At 47.0% G+C, this 24,161-nt stretch overlaps 8 protein-coding genes across 8 annotated transcripts; 2 read left to right on the forward strand and 6 right to left on the reverse strand.

Moving 5' to 3' along the window:
- Positions 1-1,577: 1,577 nt before the first annotated feature.
- On the forward strand, positions 1,578-2,900 carry DFL_008294 (uncharacterized protein; the record flags this gene model as incomplete). The annotated part of the gene is made up of 1 exon (XM_067638008.1): positions 1,578-2,900. One exon carries the CDS (start codon positions 1,578-1,580, stop codon positions 2,898-2,900), a length of 1,323 nt encoding a protein of 440 aa, XP_067485941.1.
- Positions 2,901-3,550: 650 nt separating this feature from the next.
- On the reverse strand, positions 3,551-4,579 carry DFL_008295 (uncharacterized protein; the record flags this gene model as incomplete). The annotated part of the gene is made up of 2 exons (XM_067638009.1): positions 3,551-4,434; positions 4,501-4,579. The coding sequence occupies 2 exons, from the start codon at positions 4,577-4,579 to the stop codon at positions 3,551-3,553; spliced, it is 963 nt and encodes a 320-aa protein (XP_067485942.1).
- A 1,172-nt stretch (positions 4,580-5,751) lies between these two features.
- On the reverse strand, positions 5,752-6,105 carry DFL_008296 (uncharacterized protein; the record flags this gene model as incomplete). Its single annotated transcript, XM_067638010.1, has 1 exon — positions 5,752-6,105. One exon carries the CDS (start codon positions 6,103-6,105, stop codon positions 5,752-5,754), a length of 354 nt encoding a protein of 117 aa, XP_067485943.1.
- A 782-nt stretch (positions 6,106-6,887) lies between these two features.
- On the reverse strand, positions 6,888-7,994 carry DFL_008297 (uncharacterized protein; the record flags this gene model as incomplete). Its single annotated transcript, XM_067638011.1, has 1 exon — positions 6,888-7,994. The coding sequence occupies one exon, from the start codon at positions 7,992-7,994 to the stop codon at positions 6,888-6,890; it is 1,107 nt and encodes a 368-aa protein (XP_067485944.1).
- A 998-nt stretch (positions 7,995-8,992) lies between these two features.
- Positions 8,993-9,466, forward strand: DFL_008298 (uncharacterized protein; the record flags this gene model as incomplete). Its single annotated transcript, XM_067638012.1, has 1 exon — positions 8,993-9,466. One exon carries the CDS (start codon positions 8,993-8,995, stop codon positions 9,464-9,466), a length of 474 nt encoding a protein of 157 aa, XP_067485945.1.
- A 1,106-nt stretch (positions 9,467-10,572) lies between these two features.
- Positions 10,573-12,676, reverse strand: DFL_008299 (uncharacterized protein; the record flags this gene model as incomplete). Its single annotated transcript, XM_067638013.1, has 2 exons — positions 10,573-10,603; positions 10,680-12,676. The coding sequence occupies 2 exons, from the start codon at positions 12,674-12,676 to the stop codon at positions 10,573-10,575; spliced, it is 2,028 nt and encodes a 675-aa protein (XP_067485946.1).
- Positions 12,677-17,506: 4,830 nt separating this feature from the next.
- DFL_008300 (uncharacterized protein) lies at positions 17,507-21,453 on the reverse strand (the record flags this gene model as incomplete). The annotated part of the gene is made up of 6 exons (XM_067638016.1): positions 17,507-18,083; positions 18,139-18,377; positions 18,433-19,785; positions 19,840-19,952; positions 20,011-20,434; positions 20,503-21,453. The coding sequence occupies 6 exons, from the start codon at positions 21,451-21,453 to the stop codon at positions 17,507-17,509; spliced, it is 3,657 nt and encodes a 1,218-aa protein (XP_067485947.1).
- A 1,450-nt stretch (positions 21,454-22,903) lies between these two features.
- Positions 22,904-24,118, reverse strand: DFL_008301 (uncharacterized protein; the record flags this gene model as incomplete). Its single annotated transcript, XM_067638017.1, has 3 exons — positions 22,904-23,109; positions 23,169-23,903; positions 23,998-24,118. 3 exons carry the CDS (start codon positions 24,116-24,118, stop codon positions 22,904-22,906), a joined length of 1,062 nt encoding a protein of 353 aa, XP_067485948.1.
- Positions 24,119-24,161: the final 43 nt, after the last annotated feature.

A 24,161-nucleotide genomic window follows, 5' to 3' on the forward strand; every position in this document is an offset into this window, starting at 1 on the left:
GTATTGTCCAATTATCTAATACGAAGGAGGGTTTACGTGTAGCCTTAATACGACTGCACACACCCGGTGCCCTCCGCTGCACTGCTGTTGATCCGATCCATGGCCATATTTGACGACCCATCAATGCGACCTTTTTGCAACAACTTTAGTCTTTTACCCTACCTCAGTCTCGTAATCTTAACGGTTATACTGGGCCATATTAGCTTTCCCTAGGCCATACATAGTAGCCAACCTAGCTAAATTTTACAATCGTAACCTCGAAAACTCGAGGCACGCAGCTAAGGTTCCGATGAAATTGCTAACGTGACGAATATCATAGGCTGGTTGTAGTCCCAAGCACCGGGTACTCAAACCCCCAGTGCGGCACGAACCATATCAATTACGAATCTAGCAGGAGGTACATCATGTCAAAGACAATATCAAGAAGGGAGGAAGTACCCCTCGCGGAGCTGGGATCGAGAAGCCTACCATTGAAAAACTCTGCTCCACAGACGAGTCCCAAGTATACAGCATATCAAGTTTCCGAGGACATGTTTATGCATAGCCGACCCGAAAACCCACCGTACATATGCGCATACAATCTAATATTGATCAGATGATGCTTCCTCATCTCCATCGATATCTCGGAATCCAACACAATCTTCACTAAACCATCGTTCTACACAGGGGACTACCCCGCTGCACGGTTTGACCCGCCATTCCCTGCTCCTTCCTCCCATTCTGCAAGGATCTACGATGTTTAGGGCATGAGGAATATACCTCTGCAGCGTCGAGGCCCAATAATAGACCCTCCTTCGGCCCTCGAAGGACAATTTCTCAGTGATTTGACGAGATTTTTTTTTCTCTCCGGAGTACCTTTGAACTTCTGGATTGCATTGAATACTAGAAGCTGACACTAAAAATATTAGCTCGATGCCCGGCTGCGACGTTGGACCCATATAATGCATCATATGGACCGATTCACCCTAGCCAATGGTTCGATGGGGTTATCCGCCCAAGCATCGATGACTTGCTTGAGCGAAAATATGCCTTTTTCACGCAAGGCAGAGAAAAAGAGAAAAAAAGAATACACACACGATAATATCGTCGGAGAAGGCTGTTGATTCCCTTTCTCACCCGTGTATTTTTATTTTTTTTCCTCTCTTCTTCTCTTCTTCTCCTTTTAAATTTTAAAAGGACAGACTGAAAGAACGAAGCTCTGTTTTCGTTCAGTCTTGTTTTGTTTACCCCTCGGCCCGCTCGACGATTATCGATAGAAGGAAGAGCCACAGTCTCTGCCCAGACAGGCCCCTCCGCCTCTTGCCATTAACGGAACGACAGACCATTTGTTTGACAATCTTACTGGCATCCAGTCGATCGCCTTTTCCTGCGTGTTCTCGGGTGATTTTCAAACTTGCTTTTTTGTTCCATCAGCTGTTTTCTAACTGACCGCCCAGCTGGCTTGTGCACTTTTTGCTTGCAGAAGACAAAACAGAGGTGCATTCGAGACAAGTTGTCCCAACGCACCCTCAATAAAACAGGCTTTTTGTCCCGCAATTTACAATTCTTAATTTCTGTTGTCTTTCTTACCTCATACCATGCCACGCCCTCGTCCTCTCACCCTTAATTTTGGATCTGGCAACGGCGGAGGACCCGGAGGACCACCTATAGACAGGATACCCCCCCCTCATATTCGAGAGCAGCCTCGCGTAGGTTCATCAAAAGGACCACCACATTTGGGAGGACCACCACACTTGGGAGGACCACCAGTTGTAGCTCCAAATTCTCCCAACTCTTCTCACGGAAACAGTGCAACTCCGATGCCTACACCACCACCTTCCCACGGCCACCGATCCCAGTCACAGGGAGACAGTGGCCCACCAGCTTTGTACGATCCATTTGGATTCAAACCAAGACTCCCACCGCAGGATATGCTTTCCCAAAAATGGGCTTATCAAGCCCGCCATTTGATCCGTGCGCAACAAGCGCTTATCGCAGCGCAAGGCGAAGTGCTTCGCATAGAGCAGGATCTAGTATGGACGGAGCGTGAAATGTTTGAAAAGGAACGCCGGATGGCTGAAGCCGGTGAATTACCTGAAGAAGACGATGTCGGCGGCGAAGGCGTTATGGTTGAGAAGTCTGAGAAGGGAGGCAAGCCTAACAGACAGACACAACCGCCCCGCCCCGCCAACGCCAACGCCCCAAGCAGAAAATACGCCGGTGATATGTACATGCCCGGTCAGTTCCCATCACCAACCGGCAACGGTCCACCTGGCGGCGGCCCCAACGAAAAGATGAGCAAATCACTCGTCCCGGTCAGCAGCAAGGAGAACGTCGAAGGCGGGCCCAGCGCCGGTGCCGCTGGTGGCAAGAATAAACCCCTCCCGTTGAGAATCGGGAGCGGCGGCCACGGAGGCAGCAGCGGTGGTCCGCACATGCGCCACAGCTACCATCCCGGTATGCCACCCATCCGATCCAGCAGCATGACCTCTGACTCGTCGCACGATTCCGATGCGAAGGCGGTCCATGCGGCGGAAAGAGAACGTATGCAGCATGCTAAGTATCGTCAAGAATACGAGAAGATCTATGGATCGAGGAGCAGTTCCCGGGGCCACAAGTTCGAGGAAATGAGAAAGACCCTTGGCGGCGACTTTGGAAGCCCAACCAGTGAAGATGAGGAAGAGGAAGATGAAGGGTACGGTGAAAGGTATGATCGATATTACCCAGGACAGTACACGGAGGCCTTGAACAGCTCGAAGAAAGAGAAGAGACGACCAGATATGTTGAACATGAAGAGCGGCGGCGGCGGCGGAGGTGGAGGTGGAGGCGGCGGTGGGTATGTCGACAAGTGGGTTCAGGGCTCCGGTGGTGGTGGTGGTGGCGGCGGCGGCGGCGGACGATCTGGCAACCGATGGTTGTAGGCGATGGCTATCTTCAAGATCGGTAAGTATGGATAAGGCGCATCTAGGTGATACCATGGGGCATTGCTGCGGGCAGGGTGCGTTTTCGAAAGTGTCTCTTTTGTTACATTGCTTGATATCCTCTTCATTGCTATCAGACGGAAATACCAAAAATATGTTTGTGATTTTACATGATTCAAACGCACTGCCAGTTATAGGTTTTCTATTTTTCTTCCATACATTTACTACTTATGATGATGATTTACCTTTTCGTCTTTTGTCATTTCCTCATTCGAAGTACTAATAGACCACTGCTGCACGTCGTTGTGTGCTATTATTACCATGCTCCTTACAGAAAAGAGTGCCATGTCCCTAGCAGAGAGATACGTACAGTACATTATTGTGCATTACATATATTCCGAACCTATCAATCGATTAATCTTAGTGCTGAATGGACCGTTGAACAAGCCCTGTCGAAGCCATAACTAATCCGGGCACACTAGTCTACTAGATGACGATGGTTGCACATTCCCAAGCCGTGTAACCACTACACCCAGAAGCTATGACCATAAACATTATCGATACATGATCCATATACGCAAAAGCCCATACCATGAACCAACAAACAAAAATAATCATCCATATTCCCAGCCTTGCAAGATTAAGCAACCTTAAGCACTCCTCTCCTTCTCAAGCCTCTCAAAAACCTCCATCGTCTTCTTCCAAACCTTCTCTCCAACTTTTTCATCACACCAACCTTTCTCCACGTACTTGTTCGCCGAACTCGATTCCTCATTCATACTATCCGTCAACCAACCTCCAGTCTTAAACTTCTCATTCGTCGTCAAATAAAAATGTCTCTGACCGCTCTCCTCCTTACTAATCATCCACGGCCTCGCCAGGGGTGTTAAAACTCTAGCCGCCAGTTTAAAAACCGAAGGGAAATTTGAGGCTTCGATAATGTTTGTTTCCACACCGCCTGGGAAAGCATGGATGAACCCAATATTTGGATGCTCTTTCGCCAAATACTTCGCAAGAGCTGAATTTGATGTCGTAGCCATTAATCCAGCGTTCCGCAACGAAAAGGTTTTCTTCAACTCAAAATCATCGAAATCAAGCTGCCCTTCTCCATTCCCCGCGGAAAGAACAGAAAGCACTCGAGCACCGAATGGAGAGGACGTAGCCGCCGCGGATAGCGAAGGGAGGAGATTCTGTATAAACCTCGCTCGAGAAAAATAGTTCAAAGCGAGTTTAGTATCCAACCCCTCAGCGGTTTCAACCCTCCCTTCCATCGTTAAAATCCCCTGTGACATAACGAGTACATTCAACTCTTTTTCCTTCTCGAGAAACTTCTTGGATACCTCGTCGACATTCTTGATTAGACTGGCGTCTGCTTGGATGAATTCGAGATGACCATCTGGGTTTAAGGGCTTAAGATCGGCGATTATACGGTCTGCGGAGGATTGGGAACGGCCGACGAAGTATACTCGTGGGGATGAGGCGGTTTGGTAGAAGGTGCGGAGTGTATGTTCGCCGATACCACTGGTTGCGCCAACTTTATCGGTGTAAGTTTACATGATTTCGAGTAGATTGAAATGGACAGAAGGATCGTGAAACTTACCAAAGAGCGCAACAAGTCCCGGCGGAAGTTTTGCCTTTACGGCAGCGTTGGAGGATTTAATTGCGTCTATCGCGACCATTGTGTTTTTTGTGACTGTAGGGTATCGAAGAAGTGAAGTTTGGAAGCAAGGGTATGACGTCGTGATGTGGACAAATGCCAAAAAGCTGTTTTAAATGGTTGGAATTCACCCTCTAAAGTTAAAAAACCACGCCGAAACTTTCTGTCATCTCTCGTGCGAGTACTTTATGGACAAGATGCAGGCAGAATCGATGAATATATAATTACTTAAGCTACTCTCCCTCCTTATTGTGAGATTACTTGGAATCACGATTCTAGTGGAGATACACCCCCCTCAATCCCTATTTCCGAAGCCATCAATAAAGGTTTAAACTCCTTTTAGGTTTTTGTGAAAACTATGGTGTCAGCAGGTTGCATATGCAAATGCAAGTTGATGACGAAGACACGCCATCTTCGGGGCATTGGCAAGCGGCAATTTAAGAAAGGCGGAAAATTATGGCTTCCGCTAGAACTGAAGTTTGAGAGATCGCGGAGGAAGGAATGAAGTTTTGAGGGATGGGCCGTACGGAGTTCGGTAGGGAAACAACAGACCGGATCCGATGTGTGTTGAGCACGTGAGGGTAGGAAGCGAATCTAGAAAGAGGTATAAAGAGCCGGAAAATCCATTCGGATATAACATAGAAAACCATATATGGTTGGAGAAGCTTGAGCAAGAGGCTGTCAGAGTGAAATGGTCGGGGGGAGGTAGGCATTTGGGGTGACTTTTTGCAAATGTGCAAAACCAGGGCTATATTCCGTGCAAGTATACTCCGTAAGCACATGTCTTTATTCTCCCCACAGAGGCATTTTCAGTCTATACTGAACAATTGGTTCTGTATACTATTGAGAAAACATAACCATGATGGGAACTAACCCGAGATTAGACGACAAAATGCCGTGGCTAGCATAACTTCGTATTGAGTTGTTAGTCAATTTAATCATATTAAAAGATAACTAGGGCAGCCAGTCCTGCCGATCTAGCTTTGAAGTTCCTGTATCATCCCACTCGATGATGTAAAGAGCAAGTATCGAGGAGACAGTCCCAATACCCTCTCAGAAAGTATACCGCAAGAACCCAAAATTAGAAATGTTAACGACAATGTCTATCGCGAGCAGAATAGACGCGATGCGACTGAATGACCCGGCGCTAAACACTTGCCAACGTTGGAAGAGTGGCAGTCATCGCAATATGCATCAGCTTTCCAGCGAGAAAAGAGAAAATATTTTCAGCGGTCTGTAAAGTTTGAGCTCCTCTGACCCGTTGAAGACGAGCAGCGATTGCACCGTGGATAGAGTGGCGAATGTTCCTAAGGCTACGGTTCCACCAACGATCAAGTTACGTGCTTTCTTGTACTCAGAGAACCGCCGTCGGAGAATGACCTCTGGTACGAGTCCGGTTATCTTGAAGGGGTCTTGTAGCGTGGTGATCGCAACCAACAGGAGACCATAATGAATAACGATATCTAACCCGAGCTTTCGGCGTCTCTCAGAGCGAGAAATAATGTCACCGGTATAGGCGTATAATTGTCGTAGCTCGGAATTCGACATCGGATATTAATTCGACGGAGTGGCTAGAACGATCAGTAACTGGATAACAACTCAGCTGAATACCCGAAGGGCAGAACAGATCTTCAACACCAAGATGTTATGTGCTGTGGCGGTTTTCGCAGTTGAGGAAATGATGCCTAGGAAGGCGGACATTTGCATCCGCAAAGACTTAGGTCCCAGGCTGCTGGTACAATCTTGAAGTTCATCTTCCACTGCTGGGTTCTGAATTTTATGGTACTCTTCCCGACAAATTCGATCGACTCTCCGTAACGATTTCCCACCAGGGTCGTCAAACTGTATGCAGCAGACGGTGCTTGATGCCGAAGGCCGATTTGTAACATCTTCAAAGGAACCATATAAACATTCAAAATCGGCTAAGTGATAGGAAGAAGGTACCGGACAGTTGATGTGGGGCCGTGTGAACCCGAGGTTTTCGCCGCATTCCTGGAGACTTTCAGATACACCGTAAGGGTCTACCGGCGTATAGGGGGTAGCGTCCGGCCCGTCGCTTATATTTAGACTTTGGATACATCCGGTAATGTTCCGGTAACCTTCAAAGCAGTTTAAAGATGCTTGACAATGTTCGGCAGCTAAAGGAAGGACAGTAATAGAATTAACAGCTTCATGGCCCCGTGCTACTTGCACCTATAGGCATATGCACCACTAGCCGCGTGGCTGCTTCTGGAGATATGTGTATACCGGTAACCTTACGGGCGTAGGCTTATGCATTGAGATCCGTGAAACCAATAGTCATGACATGAGCGTGCGCCTATAGAAAAACCTCAAAGCTGAACCTTCCACCTCCCACACGGCCCATTCCCCACCTGTCCCACCTCCACCAACCCATCCTTCGAAGGCTTGAACCTCAAATGATTATCATAACTACAGACATCCGTCAACCTCAGCCAACAAGTAGCCTGAAACGTTTCCGCATTTGCTCTGAAATAACTACCCGCACAATCATGTACACCTTGTGCGTTAACATGCTCATGACATTGTGCGCAACAGTCATAAGCAATTCGAGCGGGCACTGCAATATCACCTGGTAAAACGACAACGTCTACGCTTCCGGTTGGACCTTGGAAATGGTTATGCGGACCGCAGGCGAGGTAGGTTGTTATTCCTGGGACAAAGGCGGTGATTCTTTTTGTGACGGTTTTTGTTGAAGTTTTGGTTTTTGTGGTGGTGCGGGTTGATAGGCGAGTTATTGTCGTAGTTTTGGGTTTTTGTTGGTAGATTGTCTTTGTGATCCTTTTGGTTTGGTGGATGGTTCTTATTTTGGTCTTACCGGGTTTTGTGATGGTGGTTGTAGGTCTTTTGGCGGTGGTGGTGTGTTTGTATATTGTTTGAATCGTCTTGGTACATTTAACGGAGGCCGGGTAGGATGTTTTCTTACGCCTTTTTTCGAGATCGCGTTTCTCAGCCGTTAGTGTATATTGATTGTCAGGGTCGTCACCGGCACTAAGGAACCCAGGTGGAATAGGAACCGTCGTCGAATCCGGAGTAACAGTCGCAACGGTTATCGAAATTGTGACCGTTTTAGTTTTAGAAGTAGTTTTAGTCGCAGTCACGATACCTGTGGCATATACAGTTCGCGTACTACATTTTGAAGTTACGGTAGAAGTCTTAATATGCTTTTTGGTAACGGTCTTTGTTTTATCCTTCCGTGTGATATAGCGAGTGCTCGGTTTGGGAGTAATGGTGGTAGCGATTTTGGTCGTTTTGTGGATTGTATGCGTATAGGTTTGCGGCGGGCGGATGTTTTGACTGCAGTATTCTGCGGTGCAGCGTTGGATTATTATGATGGATTTGTGGTTATACCAGCCCGAGACTCCGGTGGTAAGAAGGGATACCACGAACAGGAAATTTGTGAATATAATAAACTTCATCGTGAATACTCAAGAGATTGTGAGCATCAAGAGGTCAATCAAGCGAATGATCAAGTAACAGAAGGAGCGAATGATCGAATAAGAAAGAAATGAACGTTCGGCCGACGAAATACCCAACAAGGCTACCAAATTTGATATAGTCGGACCGTCACGCATGTTGCAACAAGGGTCCTTGGGGAAACCTGGGGTTTTTATAAACCATTCCCCCAGGCCGTCGATATGGGAAAAGCACCCTCTCTCGCTTCCCCGGAAATTGCCTTTCGCAATATATTTCCAGGGGTTACACATCGCAGAAAGCTTGATTGCATGCATATATCTGCACATGATGCCACAATCAATTGATCGAATGGAATTCGAGGGTTTTCACGGACCGGTTATCGGATTTACGTAAATGGGTCGTACGACGCCGACGATATCAAGAACGGGTGCGTCGAATTTGTTTCGAACCGCACTCTCAACGTGACCTCTCCAAGCCTCAATAGAAAATGCACACACCCTTCAATATATAAACGCCACGAACGCTTCAAAGCAATTACATTACCAAATCACCCATCCCTTATCATCGGCAAATTGTCCTTCAATCGCAAACAGCGAGGCCTGAAGAGCCCAATGGCGAAGGGCCAAGCGCTTGTCGTGGGATTAGCATTGTCTTGGAAAATCCCGTCTGCCTAAGTTTGCCCGCAAACTCACCAAAAACTTTGTGCGACTATGGGTCCAGAACGCATTGGCATAGGGCTGAATACCAGGCTTGGTTTTTCGCGGCTGAAAAAAGTGCTTAGATGAGCTGGCGGGATTTTTGCCCGGCGAAGAAGCGAAGAGAGAGCTGTTCAGCTCCTCGAGCTCGGGGAATTTTGTATTTAAGAATGATCTCCAGGACGAGAAGGAGGATGGATCTTTTTTTGTCAAGCTTCTTCTTAGTCAGTAGCGCGCACTGCAAATCATTTCCCTACGCGTCGCGGTATAGCTCCCTTCCAACGAATCAAATAACATCTACCGACATGGGTGCAGAAGCTCAAACCACCCCCATCGAAATCACCAAAAAAGATCAAACAGACCCCTCGGAACAAGAACAAGAAAAACAATCCCCTCCCTTCGACTCCAAAGAAAACCAAACGAGAAACCTCCCCCAGACACCCGAAAAAACAGAAACCCAAGAAAGCGCAGAAGCACAATATGCTGAAGTACAAGATGCTGAAGCCCAACCGAGCGAATACGCCCACTCCCACCACCGCGGAAACAGCTGCTGTAAATGCGTATTCATCCTTCTTCTCATCTTCATCATTATCGCGGCGCTAGCGGGGGGTCTTATAACATACGGTTCCATGGGATGTTTTAAATCAGCGAATAAGAATAAAAAGAAATGCAGGCCGAAGGGACAGAAGTCTGATGCGGGTTTGGTTAGCGTCAGAGGTTCGTGGCAACCGTATATGGTTATGTTTTTGTTTGAGGTTATAATGTTTTTGATGTTTTGATGAGTGGGTTCTTTGGTCCGGGGGATATCGGATTTTTTGATGTCGGATTTGGCGTTGGTTGGAGTCATATCGGTCGACGAGATATACGTACTTCATATACATACAATGGGGTAACGAGTTTTCGCTTTGTTCAATAATTATTATTACAATAATTAACATCTTAATGTATTTATGTGCTATCGATCTTAATATAATGCAATGACTTGATCCTACCATATTATATTTCAAAGGATAACAATGTTTGCGGAAATTTAAGTTACGATCAGTAGTCTCTCCAAGTAGGATGTTCTTTAAAAATAAAATAAAAGCTTCAAGTATTGAAAGACGGAATACGGAGTATATACGTAAATTAAAAGTCTTGTAGAATGCTGTTGTGAAAAGAATCAACAGGGGGGGAAAAGCACGCACAAAACTCCAGTTGCGAGAAAGAAAGAAGCTTAAGCAATACAAGAGAGCAAGGGAGAGAAAGAAAGAGGCATCGGTCGTTACTGTCGTGATAAATACTCGAAATATAAATACAGAATCGGAAGGGAAAAAAAGAAACACCGCTAAAAATACATAACAGGGTTTTTGGTATAATAGTTTTCTAGAAGAAAAATGTAGTTTGCCCTTGTACGCCGCTGAGCATGCGAGAGATGAATAACGGAGAGACAAAGTGAACGATAAGGAAAGTAGCAGTCAGCGTGTGGAAGTGGGTATCGACTTTTAAAAATGAGGGGTTGTTCGCAGGTATTCCCAGGATAAAACGCCGGGAGGCCGAACAAAAAGAGAAAGAAAAAACAGCGAGAAGAAAGGAGAAACAAAAAAGAGAGAGAAAAATAAAGTCGAGTTGTACGAATCGAGTCTGGTGATCCGGTTGTTAGGAGGCGTAAAAAGTAGATGGTCCTGCGAATGAGTAATAATGACATAGGTAAGGCCTCTTGAATGAAGGAAAGAGGTCGGTCGGATCAAAACAAAGGATCAAAGAAGGTCAAGTCGACAAATCCAAAACATAGTCGACTCGAAAAATCAAGGCAGGGAGGGGGAAGTGCGAAGCTCCCCAACCGAGTCTTCATGCCGTTCTGTTTGGAAAAGTCTCAATCTTCTTCTTCGATGACGGTAACTTCCTAGTCCCCGCGTCGTCCGTAACCGTCTTGTCTAGAGAATATCCAGTCTGATTAGTATTATGTTATTTTCAAATAAGGTACTGTGTAGGTAAAATTAGTATACATACCCATCTGGTGGCCTGTAACCGTTGAATCGACTTCTACTCCCGCTGTCATGCGAAGATGTGGGCTCGACTTTGTAGTGGTGATTCGTATTTCCACGTCTCGCCGAGCGGTTGGTGCTACCGCCAGTGAAAATACGAAACATATCTTGCCAACCAGAGCCTCTACCATTGTGAGTGGTTGTGTGAACCGGGATACCATAGACTGGGACGGTTCCGGTGGTCTGGTATGCTGTCGGTTGAGGCTTGGTGAAGACTTTCTTGAATTTCATGAAACCGGAAGCAGGGACATGTGACGGGTAGCAGTTGGGACCATTAGAAATACCCACCTGCGGTGGGACATGATGGTGCTTATTGTGATGACGATGTCCATAGCGTTCGCTGTAGCTCTTTCTGCTATAATGAAATTCCTCCTCTGGGACTTTCTTTGATGAAATACGCTTGTACGCTCGGTCGTCGGAACCTCTGAAGATATCATCTCCCTCATAGGTATCGAGATCGATGCCGGGAGCGTATTTGTACCAATGGCCTTGAAGATCCTGAACGTAGTTTCGTGGAGTTTGCTGTTTGATGTAGCAGCTTGGGCAGGGGGTCGTGCTACTGACACTAGACGTTGTAGTTGACCCGCCCACGCTGCAGGCACAGCCTGGGGATCTGGTGGCAATGGCAATATGGGGTACCTTGTCGCTGAAGCTGTTTGGGGAGTGAACCGAATCAAGGGGAGTAACTTCTGACCCTTCTTCGTTAATAACTTCGGGGAGGTCACAGTCGGTCCGGACAGTAACCGCTCTGATGCTCTCGCGCTCGTCCTCGTGGTGGTGATGGTGATGTTTGATGTGAACGTGATGTTTTCCTGAAGTATTATCCTTCTTGTTTTGGTCTTTCTTACCTCCCTTTCCATTCTTTTCATTCCCACTCTTTTCAGTCTCATCGTCCGTTTTGTTCCCCTTCTTCCCTTTTTTGTTCTCATCTTGGTTCTTTCCATTTTTCCCTTTCTTGTCGTCCTTGTTGTCATTACCCCAACCGCCGTCGCTATTTACGGCTTTCTTCTCATCGTCCCAGGTCACCTTGTTACCTTTGTCATCGCCCCATCCATCATCGGACTTCTTCTTTTTCTTCTTCTTGTTGTCATCGTCGCCCCATCCGGAGTCCTTTTTGTTGTCATCTCCCCAGCCATTATTGCTATCGTTGCTCCATCCACCTCCGGACGAGTCTTTCTTATCATCTCCCCACCTAGCCGTCTTGTCGTCATTCCCCCAGCCTCCGCTGGTCTCCTTCTTCGAATCGTCACCCCACCCATCGTCGTTTTTCTTTTCCTTCTTATCTTTTTTGTCCCTCTTGTCCTTCTTAACCTTCTTATCCTTCTTTTCTTTCTTATCATCACCAGACTTCTCATGCTTGTTCTTCTTACTACTCTTCTTCGCATGTCCTTCAACACACCCACAAACGCCAACAAACCCTTCAACCGTTCCATTATCGCTCAAACAGCCCAATGGAACACCGGATCCATCTACAGGGGTAAGTTTGTGAACAGTCTTATGCCCCGCGGCAACTTGCCACAGATCGCTAGCAGTCATCGGACGTAATTTAGGAGTGTTGTTATTAGTCCTATAATGACCGACGTTGAGACGATTGGATGGTCGGCGGGAGGATTTTGACGGGTATCTGTATTTTCTATCCTTTTTGTTTTCTTTCTTTTTCTTCTTGTCGTCTAGTATTTCCGATGAACCTGACGAAGGAGAAGAAGAATCGGAGGAAGAAATAGAAGAGGAATCGGAGGAAGAACTGGATGATGTTGAAGAGCGAGAGCAATGAACAGGTTCACCAACAACGACGAAGGGGAATTTAACAAGTTCCTTCGAGCCTCGGGAACCAATAGTCGCAGGAACACTTGAAACCGGTGAGGCGTTCTTGTTCTTCTTCTGAGCTACACGAGCACCCGTAGCAACATCCACTTCGATTTCTCGCTTTTCAGTGAAAATCTCAAGATGTGGGATGCACATGTTTCAACAACAAAAAATCTGGAATGATATTTATGAGAGAGGGAGATCGAGGGGTTGAGAGAACGGATTTTTGTTGGGAAAGGTGATACTCCTGCTGCCGGATGGAACAACGCGCAGTAGAAGAATATGGTCCTCAGCAAGGTAGCAGCAAGGAGATCGATCTTTAACTTCTAGCTATAATTCATCACGAAATAAAATTTGTCAGCCAATCAGCCATCCAGAAGAGATGAAAACCGAGCAAGGAATGAAGAAGGGGGAATACATACCCTCTCGTCTTGTCGTAACCTTGATGATTGTCCGTATATAAGTATGCACCGTGAGGTCGTCCAGCTGCTTGCGAAAGGTTGACCAAATGGAGATCAAGCTTTGCATGAGGTTGATGGAATTGGGAATGGAAGGTTGATGCAAAAGCAAAATGGGTTGGCTGATGAAGAGGGGAGAGGAATGACGGTTGACGGTGAGTGAAGAGCGTCGTGAAGGAAGACGCTCTTCCACTTCACCAACACTGTGGTGAAAAATGTGTTGCCGACTGTCCACACCAAAAACCCCAATGTGAAGGTGTTATGTCGACGACGCTAAAATTACATTACTCGATTCCAAACTCCCCGCTGATATTCTGACTATTGAATGGAAAGTCATGAACAAAAAAAAAGACAATGTTCGTTTCGAAGTCAGATGTATTTCAGATCGTTAAAAATGTTCCAGGCACACGGTGACTCAGGTATGTGCAAGGCCAAAAGGTACTGAATTCAGAAAGTTCACAGAAGAATGGGGATAGGACGTTCCATGTTCCAGGCTTTATGGTAACGTAACTGTTAGCAAAGGAAGGGATAAAGGAGAAAAACTAAGAAGTTGTCAAAAAAGCAGGGCCATTCACGCGGTCAACATCAATTCAAGAAAGAAAGGGAACTTCAAAAAAGAAAGAAAGAAAGGTACGAAGCCAGGAGGGAAGAGGAGGAGAGATCTATCAACGATTCATTCGATAACTAACCGTCTAAAGGGCCGAGGAAGGGCTAATACTTGTTACGCTCCCTTGCAGTATGCAGGAACGACAAGCAGAGGGCAACAGTGACGGGCTTCGAATAGAACAGGTCCCCCAATATTAATCGATTTACGAGATTCTTTTTATTCTTATTTCATAGAGGGGACCCTAGGAATCACCTGGGTTTTCCTCAAGATATGACGATGGTACCCACTACTAGAACAGTTCTCTTAGCTCCAAGCCCTTGAAACTGGGACCCCGATAGACCACGGACGCCGCTCTGAAAAAATAAAACATAACTCGGAGGGAGGAGAAGTGATCAAGAGGCTCTATGTAAAGGTAGGGGTTAGGAAACGGTTTAGAAATTTCTTTTCTTCGAGAGGAAAGGGAGAAATTTGAAAGAAGAAAATCCCTTTAAATTTCACCGTTTTCCTTCCCGTTGCTAATTTGTATAAAGTATGCAAGCATTCTTCTTGAACATATTAATCCACATTTCACAGCAGTATTTCCGAGGAGCGAACAATCTTAAAAGCTCTGAACGGACATCGGTGCTGTTCAGGAACACAACCAAATTCGCACGGAACGGACGAACCAGCCAGCCCTGCAGCTTTTTTCGCATAACCACAATAGCATTCGGGGAAATACCACACCACGTTATGCCCCGAGGACGAACGGATGTTTCGAGATATCCTGCACACGAATTTGCATTTTCTCGATGCCTAGAAGGGAAGAAGATGTAGGTACTAAGAGAAAAAAAAAAATGTTCCCACGGCTGATATGTATGGCATGATCAGGTACATCCGGGAACCGGACCCTGAATGCTGACCGACCCTAGGATATCACATATATCACAAGAAAAAAGAGGACCCCGCTAATGCATTGGCGAAGTGAGGTAAAGAAATCCTATCACGCCCCCTGGCTGTTTAAAGTATCTCGTGATATTGAGGCGAAGCCTCAAATCCGAGCTGAGCCTCGTCTCCGGAACGCAAGGAACCGGAACTTATAGGATCTTTAGTATTATATGTACGAGGCTGCCATGCTCCCAACCCTGGGTGACAAGGTTGAGAATTGCGAACTTTTTGTGAACCGAACCGAATCACATAAATCCCGTAATAAAAAACAAAACAACTGGCACCGAAGCGAACGCGAGGGGTAGGAAATAAAAGCCAAACAGGGTCCTTCGTCTCCTCTCGGCGGCGCAAGAAGTCGATAAAAAAAGGATAGGGTAGGGCCACATAAACCAACCGTCTACAATCATACGGGTCGCATCTTGCATGGTCGTCTAGATCCGGGTCTTCCAAGCTAGCGCCGGCCTTCCCTTGGCCCCTGCGTTGTAGATCCGAGCAAAGTCTGGCATCGCGCATGGCACTTAACCTCTGCGAAGTATATACTTCGAATTCGGATTTAGACCAAAATGCTTACGCACGTAACCGAAGTTTCAGTAGACGGTTCATGGGAGCTCAATTGGGTGAGAATGAAACTTTATTTAGAGACTCGGTTTCCAAGATGTATTCCCTTGTGACCGTGATTCGCTTCTAGGCCAGCTCCTCCCCCTTCCGCATGCTGCAAGCTTGATGCACCTCAGCTTAACTTTTTGGCGTTTCCTTTCACGCAACGCATGTCGTCTCCTTCCGATCATCATGTCTTATTACCCAATCGAGCCAGTAGTTCAAAAATACAACATGCAACACGCACACTATCTCTTCCTTCTTCCTTCAAACGGAGGAGGGAAGGGAACTTCGGAGATAAAAGGTTAAAGGGATGTGGAAGGAAGGTTCTATAGTTCTTTTGTTTTGTTATCGAGATATGACGGATATGCTATGCTGTGCTCTGTAATGCATAACGAGTTATATCCTACCCCGCTGTATTTTGTTTATAATTCCCCTAAAACGTATTGTATATATAGACAACATATCATAATGACACGCTTTTATCGATAAGAATTCGAACGCCAAAATATATTAATTACCGCTAATTTCAATAATAACATCACAACCCTGCATTTTTACAGGAAAATTGCATATCACCACCGGAGATGATTCACACGATCTCCAGTGGGGGCTACAAATAAGTGTCTTAACATGCAACGCAAAACCCTCCGGGCCTGAAAGGACATCACAAGATTGAAAGAAATCAGCCTGACGTGGTCAAATTAGACAAATTGTGGGGTTCGACATCGGAAATCCACACTATGCGAGTTAGCAGAGTAGAATTGAGAATGTTAAATGTCAATGTTTTTTTTTCCAATTTATATCCAAGCTGGGGCTGGTCTCGTCGTTACCAGATTCACACAATTAAGGCATAGTATTTATTCATAAATTTAAGATGAATATGTAAAAGGCGGCGAAAATTCACATCAGGCAGTTCCGCCGTAAACAATACCATGTTCAATTTCCTTTCCTTCTCTGTTTTTTATTCACGTGTGGGGCGTTTGGAATCTTGAAGATTAATCCACCAGAGTTTCTCGAAATGAAAGTTTATGGCATAAAAAACATGCAGCCTCGCCTGATAACCGGTTAACCCTCGTTTGGCAAAAAGGCGGGGGGAAACTATCGGTCGAATCGATATAACACGGAGTTCCGTCGAGCTTTTCTCCAAATGCATCCATCTTGAGATAATTTTTTCGCATCGAATCTTCTTTTTTGACTTGATCATTAACGTTTCGCAGATGTGGATACTGTAAATCTTCGAATCATCCTCGAATTAATGTCAGCACCGAATTCGCAAAGTGACCGCCCGAGCCATATCGAATTGATCTCACAGCCGGGACCGGCCTCTACGGAAAAATCTAGAGAGATGCCCGTCCATGCGAGAAACGTTACGGATGAACACGCAGCCGGTGGTGCTGCGGAAAGCTTAGAGGGCCCGTAAACCTACCTCGAATTATATTATAATCTGGCGAGCCAAATTTGAAGGCGGGGGAAGGGGGCGCATGTCTTTTACAGAGCCTAATAACACCCATTAACCGTTTGAATGACATCGGCCCGTAGACTGTATTATACAATCGAACCGATGGCTCTCCCGAAAATTAAAACAAATTCCACGATCGAGTAACCGATAAAAACGATAATTCTAGCGTCTCCAGCCGTGTCATAACCACACCCGTCACCTTGAGAATATCAAATTATAGTTGACGTTTCTTACCCAGTCAAGTTATGATAGTGATCGTATATCGAGAGGTCGCTAGGAAAATCGGCAACCCCGTCGTAAAGCTTATAGCTGAAAACGACGGCATTTCAAGATTTACACCGTTTCATCTCAAGTTATATCGAGAAATTTACTACAGTTGCTGATCTAAATCGCATCCAATCCTCGCCCGAATCGAAAACGAGTCCTCGTTCCACTTCACATCTTCAATTGCTTCATGCGTACCTATATAAACACCTAAATATCTACCACCACACACTCAAGAGAAAACGGGGGGAATATTCTCCACTTAAGAAAACCAAAACCTTCAAGAAAAGAGAAAAATGGAAATAAGTAATAAGGAATTAAGGAACACACAATATCTAACGCCATGAAAACGAGACCCATAGTCAAAGACCCAAGAGGATAATAAATGTAACCCGTACAAAGAAAACACGAAGCCCTCGAGCCCGTCCAATAAAATAAAAAAAGAGAAAGGACGGAAAAACCAAAAGGGGTCGTCCATAACCACATCGTATCGTATCGTATCACATGCGTTCATTGTATTTTTTCTGGTCTTTTTGGTTCTAACAAAAAAATCTCTCCCAACAAAAAACCATAAACCATAAAAGAACCATCAAATCATAGACCCATACCGCCTCCGAACAAAGCACCACCACATCTACATCGGTAGTCATCCAGCATGCCAGAGACGTACGTATTCAAAGCTTCACCGCTAGAATTTCCATCTCCTCTAAACCTCGGACGGGTCGTGGCCCCCGCGAAAGGACCATACCACTCTTCCATTCGCTTACGTTTTCAATGTAAACATTCTTCCCGCCAACCCTCTTGCCATCGTCTTCGGCGTTCTTCTTAGCAATGCTCTTCAAGTGAACGCTCAACTTCATCCTCGTCTCACTTCCCGGTTTGACATATGTCTCGCAAAACTTCTTCATGTCGGATCGAGTAAGACTGCTAACGATCCTGACGTCCTCATCGACCTGTAAGAAGTCGTAGGCTTCGCTAGCGACATGCCACCAGAGTCGATTGGATTCCTGGTTGAGATTCTTCAAGCTTTCTTGCAGCCTGTTGAGTACGGACTGCTTGTGCTTTTCGAACGCTTCTTCTTCCATCTCCCAGTCTTGGTTGAGGAAGGCTTCGATACGTTCCTCCAGGTAAGCGCAGGATCGCTCGGATTGGATGAGGACACGGTATCCCATGGTCGTCGCTTGCATGAGACTTCCCGAGAAAACAACATAGCCAAGCTGCTCCTTGGTTCGGAGGGTGTCGAATGCTCGCCTGCAAATAACATTAGTTTTTGAAATTCTAGATAGGAGCAGCCAAGAACACTTACTCTTGCGACATCTGAGCCCACAACAACAGGCGGGCCTTCATCTGTCGATCCTCAATTGTGCCCAAGTGCAACATGTACTCAACCGCGTTGTTGACATTGTTGGGGTCTCTGAGATCTCTCTCGTAGACCAACTCTGTTCCCGGTGGAAACAGCACGCACCTGCGGACAAACCACTGCGATGTCGGCAGCGGCTGTGGCTTCAAGATTCCGATGATCAAGTCCGTCATTTTCAAGGCATCCTAAACCCTCATTAACAATCTTTAAAAATAACGATTAGACGAAGGGTGCGAGTACCTCTTTGTAAAGATTTCCGTGAATCAAGCCCTCGACGCTGAGGGCTCGAACGCCCTCCCACCACGCGAGGACCTCTTCGACTCCGGTGAGCACATCAAGCTCTGCCAAAACCTCCTCGTTTAGCCACTTCTTCTCCGCCAAAAGATGCCTAGTGAACTCAGGGACCATTTGGTATGGAGTTCCCAGCTCCCAGTTTTTATAAGCACGGACAAGCCTCTCCTTGATGACCTCGAATCGCCCTTCCTTTACCTTTAGATCCTTCATGGCATCCAGAACCTTAGTAAGGAGGACAACCATCTTGTCGTTGTAGCCTCCGATTTCCAGATCGAACCCTAGCATGTTAGGCGAAAGGCTGTACTCGAGCCCTGCCAGCTCGGCATCGTAGTAGTATTCATGGAGGGAGTCTTTGACTAGTTCGCAGAAGAAACGGGCGAGCGCATAGTCTCTAGGGGTAGAGTATGTTCGGGGTGTGCGAAGGGTGAAATAGATGTTTGCCTTGGGCGCCCAGAACGTATCGTCCTTCTTGAACCAGATCCTCGACTCCGGTGTGTTCCTGAGAAGGGTGGGGACCTTTTGCGGTGCCACGACTTCCTTACGAACAACATCAAAGTTAGTCGGGATGAAAGGATTGGGATGCGGGAGATGGAGACTATTCAGTTGTCCGCCGAGCGATGGCGGTGCCTCGCCGTTGTACGCCTTGGTGGCGATGTCCAAGACATCCTTTGGAATTTTTTGGAGCGTGTAATCCACTCCGTACCATCGTTCCTTGCTTTCCCATTGGAGTCCATCCGGTAACTCCGGAGTAGTGATCGCCAATCTAAAGTTGTCGGGCCTGAGGTAGGACAATCCCTTTTTGATCAAGCCCGCGTCGAACTTGCGGATCTTGTGCTCGGAAAGGAGGAACTCGCGTGGCATGTTGTTCTGCATGGTGCTGGCCATTTCGCTGACGAAGTTCGCGGCATTGGTGCTCTTCTGCTTGTACCTGAACTCGACTTCGGCCATGGACTGAAGCTCCTTGACAACCCATTCCTGCGGAGGGGTGGTGTTGAGAATATGGATGTAGCTGAAGAGGAGTGCGGTGATTTCCGGGATTTTCTTCAATCCGTTGACGGTTAGCCGTATATTAACGACGTACATTCCCGTGTCGTTGCAGATCCGCATGTGGCCGGCCGAGAGCGAGGTGGCGATGCCGGCTTCCTTGAGTACGGAAAGGATGGAACCGGGGCCTTCGTGACCGATGAGATGGCCGATATATCGGGAAGGCTGCGCTTCGTAGTACGGATTCTCGTCGAGATATGGGAACGTATAGGTGACAGCGCGTGTTTCCATAACCGGCTTCACGAAATACTGGGTCTATCGCATCGATTAGCGTGGATTTCTGGAGATATGGGGAAGGGTAGGAATCACCCCAAGTTCGTTTTCGGAGAGCGGAGCTCCCTGGAATGTCGGAGCTGGGAGGTCCTTGTTCTTGATGTCCGAGAAAAGCTCCACTACCCACTTTTCCATCTCGTCCAAGGATTCTAATCAAACGAATCAGTCAACAATCCCCACCGGAAAATTGGAGATCAGTTATCATACCCCTCCCTAGAATGCATAGCTTCATCAGGTTGCCCGAGTAGTACCTCTCGTGGAATTTGATGAATCGGTCCCGAACATCGACACCCTTGCTCCTAGGGCCGTCTCTGAGTGTTTCCAGATTTCCCGTCGTAAATTTGCTATACGGATGCTTTGGGTTGCTCAGGTATTTTCCCAACTGATAGCTTCTATAGTTGTCCTGCTGGAGGTTCTTCTTATGCTCCGAGTCGACGGCATTCAATTCGCGGTCGAGACCGTTCGGATCGAAAAGAGGGGAGATGAAGAATTGGGAGAACCTGTCCAGGGCATCGTAGATGTACTTGTGGGAGACTTCAAAGTAGTAGTTGGTGGATAGAGCAGAGGTATAGGCGTTGGATGAGCCGGCGTGGTTGGCTAGGAAGGACATGTAGTCATTTTCGCCCGGGTACTAACGTAAAAAATCGCGTGTGAGCTATATAAAATGCAAAACTTGAGGTTCGGAATATATAAAAATACCTTTTTGGTGCCCATGAAGAGGACGTGCTCGACAGCGTGAGCCTGACCGGGCAGTTCGTCGTCATCGCACATACTTCCCACCCGAACGTCCAACGCTGCGGAAGATTTGTCGGTGGTGTCATCGTGTACTAACAAAACCTCGACTTTGTTTGGGAGTTGGATGACCCGGTAGGTTCGATTATCCAGGAGGGGTTTTTCGAGGTTATCGGTTATCAAATGAGGCTCCATGGATTTCTTGGAGATGACAGGGTCGGCCATGGTGGCGGCTGTGGCTGGTGGGGAGGAGGGAGAGGCGAGGGCGGAGATATTTGTGGAGAAAGACCTGAATTGACCGAGGGCTTGGATGGAGGTAGAAGCGGCGGGAGGATGCAGAGGGTGAGAGACGGGAGGGAGGTTTGCAGCAGCGGAAACCGAGGGTAGGACGGAGAGGAAGAGAAAACCGAGGTTATTATTGTCGCGGAAGAGGGAAGGCCGATAACGACGGTGAGTACGACGACGACAACCACCGAATGAAGAAGAGGCGAAGGTAGCAACCGTGGGATTTCTCACGGAGCTGAGACCACGTGCTGCAAAACCAGACCGAGGTGATGGCGACGATGGTACCGATGGTGGTTGGGATGGTGGTTGTGGTTGTGGCAGTGGTGAAGAGGGGAGGAGGAGGGATGAGGTGTGGTATTTATAAAATGGGGAAGATGCAGATGGTGTTGTTAAGACCGGTCCAGACGATCGTGTCCGCGGTAGATGCTCTAACGGTCCACGAGGAGATATTAAAGAAGACGATAACGACAAGGACGATGATGATGACAGCAAAGAAGGAAGGTGGCGATGTGGAGAGGTAGTCGAAGTCGAGGTTGAGGTTGAGATAGCACGGTTGGCTGGTTGTATGCTCAGTTGCAGGAAGGCCCTGGAGAACCGAGACCGTGCAGACAGCCGACTGACGACGACGGGCATCCACAGCTTCTTCTTTAAGATTAATATCGATATCAGAACGTATACCGATACTGATACCGAAGCTGAGAGAAGCAAGGGCAAAGAGGGGTGTGATACAGCTGCAGACGAGGGATTCGATATGGATAGGGTTGGGGAGGTGGTAAATGTGGTTGTGGCCAATGTCGGCCGCAGCATCCTCGCCAGCTGAGCCAACCAGACAGTCGAGCCAACCAGCTGGCCTGCTAGCCAGCCACAGTTATACTCAATCAAACTTGCTTTTCTGGGTCAGATCGGATCTTGATCTGGATTGCCCCGGTCTTTGCCTTTCTTGTGCTGTCGGTCAGTCGGACTGTGAGCGGATGAGGATGAGGAGTGGAGTCGAAAAGCAGATAGAAAAGGGATCGATCGATCGATCGTGCGTGTGCTATTATTATCGGCAGCTGCGAGTCCCTTTTTATTTCCAATTCCAAAATATAGTAGTAGTTGGTAGACACAGGGTGGGTATGGTTACTTGGGTAAGTAAATGTCTATAGATGCGATATAATCTGTAAGATGTTGTAGATGTATAGACGTCGATGTAGAAGAAAGGATAGAGAAGGACGGTCCCCTCTTATTTACAAAATACCTTCACCCAAGCACCTCAACAGCTTACCATTAAGAGAAAGAACAAGTGGAATCGTAAATACAAGGATGTCTCGATTCAATTAGTCTTCTTTATCCATTATTTCCCAGTTCAAGTGTGCAGGCATTTTATCGCAAATGTTCAGGAGGTTTTGTTCAAATTCTCCCGAGGCAACTTCCCCTGTTAATACAATGTAGGACGGACAATATATTAACATCTCACATGGTCGCACCTGTCCTACCTTTTCTCCATTTGTTTTGTTTCGGTTCGATCCGTCTGAAATCCAGGCTAACTGTCTGTCGAGAATTGTTTACATCTGCTATCTACCTATTCTACTGCCTCATGGCAAGGTACTAGGTAAGAAGTTAGTAGGTAGCCGGCCGTTGGGAAAGGGGACGTGCTCATTCCCAGCAAATACCGTCCTGCATGACAATTCTAGAAAGATGCTAAGGAAGAATGCAATGTCAAAGAATGCGCATGCGCCTTTTATTACCATCTACCCCCAGTCGCATCGATCGAATATTAATCCAGGCACTCGAACAAAGAGGGATGCCAGTTGCCGTCAGGCGATTCGATTCGTATGTTATTTATTACCGGGAAATTTAATATTTAATATGGAAATTAATGGGGTTTCCCAATTGCCCATGTTTTTGCGCTGGCGCAATTGTTTGGTCATTTCCCTCTCCGCCAGGGGCACTCGCCACCGTTCTTGCGACCAGCCTATGCTCCCTCTAGTTAGATCGCGTCGCTTCGTTCTTCTATTGGTCGGATCGTACAATTACACCCTCCGAAAAAACCTCGTATCGTACATTATATTTCAAAAAGAAGTCAAGAAAGAGAGTTTATTGTCTATTTCTTGACTCTCTTGCGCCTCTTGTTCCCCTCATTTTCCCCTTCATCCTCACTATCATCGGTAACATCCCTCTTCGGCCGACTGCTCCCAATCCCATCATCCTCACTATCCTCCTCTTCTTCGTCATCATCCTCATCTTCGCTGTTTATCTCACTAACCGACATGTCGCTATCGATCTCCTCGTCGCCCGTAACAGTCTCCACTATTCCAAGATTAGTATCTCTGCCACCTCAAATGTTTATTTATATGGAGAATACTCACAGAAATACTTGATAGCATTTGGGTAAATATCATCCGCAATCGTCAAAGCCAGCTCATCTCCATGATTGAACAAATCATCCCCCTCCTCATCCTCATCCCCCTCCTCCTCCCCCTCCCCCTCCTCCCCCTCCCCCTCCTCCTTCTCCTTCCCCTCGAGCCCATACTCAGTCCCCTTTCCCATCCACGCAAACCACGTGAAGAAACTCGGCTGACCCCCCTTCAACCTCTCCTCCAAACTCGGTTTCTTTTCCTCCTCACCATTGCTAACAGCCTTCCCCTTCCCCTTCCCCTTAACAACCACCTTCTCTTTCCCTTTGCCCTTCCCTTCCCTCTCATCCTTCTTCGCCTTCCACTCCTCGTAGACCCGTTTGGTCTCCCCGTTACTCAAATCCTTATTATCCTTCCACCTAACCTCCACCGGCTCACTAACCAACCCACTCCACTTGCCCTCCACCGTCCTCCACCAAAACCTTTTCCTCAATATCTCATCCTCAAACAAGTCATTCCTTTCTTTATCGAACCCTATCTCTACGATAAAATCTCTAGGTTCATCGGGATTGGGGCGGATGATGTTTAAGGATGTAATCGCTGCGAAGGCGGGGACGTCCTGCGGTGTGACGTGTTGGTCGAAATCGGGCGTGGCTTCGAGGACCGTGGGCCAGAAACCGGGGATTCGGCTGGTGAGTGGGTTGCGACGTTCGTAGATTGGGGCGGTGATTTTGATTTGGTATTTTACTTTTCTCTCTCTCTTTCGATTAGATGGCCATTCGTATCAAACTAGGAAGAGCGGTGATAGCGATAGTAGGGGAGAAGGAGAAAGATCGCGTACAAACTTCAACCTCAGCCTTCTCGAACTCGAGCTCTAAATCTCCGAGCGCACCAAAGGCCTCGAACGGCTTCGAACCTACAAACACCAACTCTGGCGCCGGTGATGATGATCCGTCCGACATCTCTATATCCTTTCCTGCTTCTCCTCAATGGTAAAGTACCGTT

Source organism: Arthrobotrys flagrans (genome assembly GCF_004000055.1).
Source record: "Arthrobotrys flagrans strain CBS H-5679 chromosome Unknown unitig_1, whole genome shotgun sequence".
Taxonomy (NCBI): domain Eukaryota; kingdom Fungi; phylum Ascomycota; class Orbiliomycetes; order Orbiliales; family Orbiliaceae; genus Arthrobotrys; species Arthrobotrys flagrans.